Source organism: Cebus imitator, unplaced genomic scaffold, assembly GCF_001604975.1.
Source record: "Cebus imitator isolate Cc_AM_T3 unplaced genomic scaffold, Cebus_imitator-1.0 Scaffold57, whole genome shotgun sequence".
Taxonomy (NCBI): Eukaryota; Metazoa; Chordata; class Mammalia; order Primates; family Cebidae; genus Cebus; species Cebus imitator.
In genome coordinates this window covers 481,540-485,388 of record NW_016107372.1, presented here as the reverse complement: position 1 = coordinate 485,388, position 3,849 = coordinate 481,540, and the positions used below count along the sequence as shown (strand labels likewise).

At 37.7% G+C, this 3,849-nt stretch overlaps 1 protein-coding gene across 1 annotated transcript in view; it reads left to right on the top strand.

Moving 5' to 3' along the window:
• Positions 1–3,849, top strand: part of PSMD1 (proteasome 26S subunit, non-ATPase 1) — a 116,752-nt gene that overhangs the window by 96,940 nt on the left and 15,963 nt on the right. Inside the window, exons 20-21 of the mRNA XM_017529044.2 lie at positions 872–1,041; positions 2,902–2,994. Of these exons, the coding sequence (XP_017384533.1) occupies positions 872–1,041; positions 2,902–2,994 (263 nt within the window). The remainder of the gene's footprint in view (positions 1–871; positions 1,042–2,901; positions 2,995–3,849) is intronic.

Here is a 3,849-nt window from a genome sequence, read left to right as displayed (position 1 = left end):
TAGAGACGGGGTTTCACCGTGTTGACCAGGATGGTCTCGATCTCTTGACCTCGTGATCCACCCGCCTCGGCCTCCCAAAGTGCTGGGATTACAGGCGTGAGCCACCGCGCCCAGCCAATGAATTGTACTTTTAAAAGCATCACCAGATGCTTCTCTACTGCAACACTTACAAATTTTTACTATTGGCTGGGCGTGCTGGCTCACACGCCTGTAATCCCAACACTTTGGGAGGCTGAGGCAAGAGGATCGCGTGAGGCTAGGAATTTGAGATTAGCCTGGGCAACATAGTGAGACCCCCATCTCTACAAAAAATTTAAGAGTTAGCCAGGTTTGGTGGCACACTCTTGTAGTCCCAGCTACTTGGGAGGCTAAAGCAGGAAGATCCCATGAGGTCAGGAAGTCGAGGCTGCAGTGAGTCATGATCATGCTGCTGCACTTGAGTATATATAGTGTTTTACTCTGTCACCTTTAAAAAAAAAAGAACAAAAAAAGAAAGGGTGGCCAGGTGCGGTGGCTCACGCCTATAATCCTAGCACTTTGGGAGGCCAAGGTGGGTGGATCACCTGAAGGTCAGGAGTTTGAGACCAGCCTGGCCAACATGGTGAAACCCCCATCTCTACTAAAGATACAGAAATTGGTTGGGCATGGTGGCGGGTGCCTGTAATCCCAGCTACTCGGGAGGTTGAGGCTGGAGAATTGCTTGAACCCAAGAAGGAGAGGTTACAATGAGCCAAGATGGTGCCATTGCACTCCAGCATGGGCAACAAGAGCAAAACTTCATCTCAAAAAAAAAAAAGATAACTTTATTATTGTCCTACTGTAATAATCAGACAATACTATTATTGTTCATGGTTTCTCTCTTTTTCTACAGGTGGTCATAATGTCACAATCTCCTTACAGTCCAGGACTGGGCACACTCATATGCCTTCTGTGGTTGGCGTCCTTGTATTTACCCAGTTCTGGTTCTGGTTTCCTCTTTCACACTTCCTGTCATTGGCTTATACCCCTACCTGTGTCATCGGCCTTAACAAGGACTTAAAGGTATGTCTGTGAGACCTCAACTTTGTAGTATTTCCTGTTCACTATATCTTAATTCATATTTATCATTCACTTGCAAGGATTTCCATGAAATTTTAAAGATGAGTTAATATCTCATCAATAACATTTTCCCTTTAAATTGAATCATCACTTTTTTGAGTGGAGTGTGTCATTGAAAGTTTTGAAAATCATGTCTCCTTACTAGCTGTGTAACCTCAAGTAAAGTAGTTGAGAAGGAATGGTGAGAGAGGGGGCTAAATATAAAGATATGAAGAGGCTTTATATACCACTCTGATTAATTTTATTTAATACTAAAGGCTGGGAGCTGTTGAAAGATTTCAAATGATAAATTAACATGAGATTTCCATTTAGAAAAATCTTTCTGGTATCAATGGAAAGTCATTACAATGCTTTTGCAATAATTTGAGGAAGGAAGAATGCAAACCTAAAGTAAATCTTTCAGATTTAGTTTTTCAGAGTTCTCTGTTATTAGAGTGGTTGATGGAAGAAAGAATTATTACTAAAGCGAAAAAGCAAAATAGGAGGATGACTCTGGTAGAAGCAGAAATCAAGATCAACAGGGTGGAGCTAGGAAATCTGATGAAATGAAATTGCTCAGTTAAGTCAAAAATTTAAGTTACTGCATGCCCTATCATCACATTTGTAGTCATATTTTTTTAATGGGGTTTGTGCTTAGGTCTTAGTCCTGTGACTTGATGATTCATCTTCTTCTTGTTCTTCTTTTTTAAAAGTCAAAAGGCTTTTTGACCTTTAAATAACTCTTACATCTGGTCATCGCTGTTTAAATGTTCCACTAAATTTTCAGAGTAGAAAATTTTTAGGCTTAATACTGACTGGTAAAAATAGAATATTTCTTTGTATTGATTTTTCAGTATAGGTGTATAGCCAGTTATCCTTTGTTAAGTGTTTCGGTGTTAAAACTGCTCACATTTGCAAATATTGAGCAGCTTTATTGTCAGAACAAAAATCCTTTGGTTTCCTAATCCCTAACTTTTAAGATTGTAATTAAACATCCTGTATAACTTATTTTATTCTCTGCCAAACAATTTTATGATTGCTGTTTTTACACTTTGTAATGAAAATGGGATGGAAAAGATAAGATTCCTTGTCCTTATGGTGTTTATTATCATTCTCCATCAATGCAGATTGGCTAAATAGAGAAAAATTCAGGCCAGGTGCAGTTTGTGCACACTTAGTCCCAGCTACTTGATATACTGAGGCAGGAGGATCGCTTGAACCCAAGAGGCAGAGGTTGCAGGGAGCCGAGATTGCACCACTGCTCTCCAATCTGGGCAACAGAGTGATACTCTGTCTCAAAAGAAAAAAAAAGGAAAGACAGAAAAATTCAGACCAAAGAACTTTAAAACTGGTCACTGGGTAATATAAAACTGACTTTCTCTTAGGCTCATGTTAGACTCTTAAAAGGCATGATTATATATGGTGTGGAAACTGTATACAGGCTAGTGTAAGTTACTAGTGTGGTACAAAGAAGGGACATGGCAGTTTGTATGCAGGATAAACTATTGAATGCTTTATAAAGGAGTGAACAGTTGATCTTATGCTCACACCTTACCCATTGAAGCAGGTTGGTTTATTTATAAAGGTAATATAAAGGGATGCCCATTCAAAGGCACAGAGGTTAAGAAAAGTATAGAGAACTACAGGTAATTCTGTAGAATATAGAAACTAAATCAGTAAAAGAAGACATGCCTTTCAGAGAATAATAATAACATAGTTGAACATATAGCCTGCATTAAAACTGTTGGTCTCCTTTTGTATCTGTATGCTTGTGGAGAGCACAGAATACTTAAAGCCAATGTTATTTTAATGGAATTTCTTCAGATGCCGAAAGTTCAGTATAAATCAAACTGTAAACCATCCACATTTGCATATCCTGCCCCTCTGGAAGTACCGAAAGAAAAAGAAAAGGAAAAGGTAGGTTCTTTGTTCCTTTTAGCTGCATTTGTACTTATATATAGGAGCCACTGAGTATTTTACTTTGTCTTTAAATATGTTTTATGTTTTAAAAGTGTCAAATGTTAGCATAAGAAGTGTTCATTACATGAGAATATGAAGTAAAAGTCCTTTTTGTCTCTTGGTCATCCAAGTCTCATGTCACAGGAGTTACAACTTCTGAATCCCTCTGACGATTTTCTCTGCACATGTCAATATTTTTTATACCACAAATAGAATTATTCTATACATGCTTTTCTGCATCTTGTTGTTTTCACTTTATATATATATGTGTGTGTATATATATGTATATATATATATATATGTGTGTGTGTATATATATATATATATATACACACACATATATAATTTTTTTTTTTTTTTTAATCTCAGTGTATACAGATCTCATTTTTTCCCAGAGCTGCAAAACAGTGCTTTTACTGTTTGTAGTACTGTTTGTTTTACCGGTTTTTTCTTTGATACTCATTTAAGGTTATTTCTCATTTGTCACCCCTGCACAAGTGAGCTTGGAATTGAAAGTCTTTATACACATGTATTTATGTGCTGTGTAAGTATATCTGTAGGTTAGAATCCTGGATGTGAGGTTACTTGATCAAAAGTAATGCACATTATGTTCATATTTATCAACTAATTTGCCTTTCAAAATGGACATAATCACTTTATACTCCTACCAACTGTGTGTGAGGACACTCAAGTATGAAATCAAAGAATAATACATTACGGCCGGGCGCGGTGGCTCAAGCCTGTAATCCCAGCACTTTGGGAGGCCGAGGCGGGTGGATCACGAGGTCAAGAGATCAAGACCATCCCGGTCAA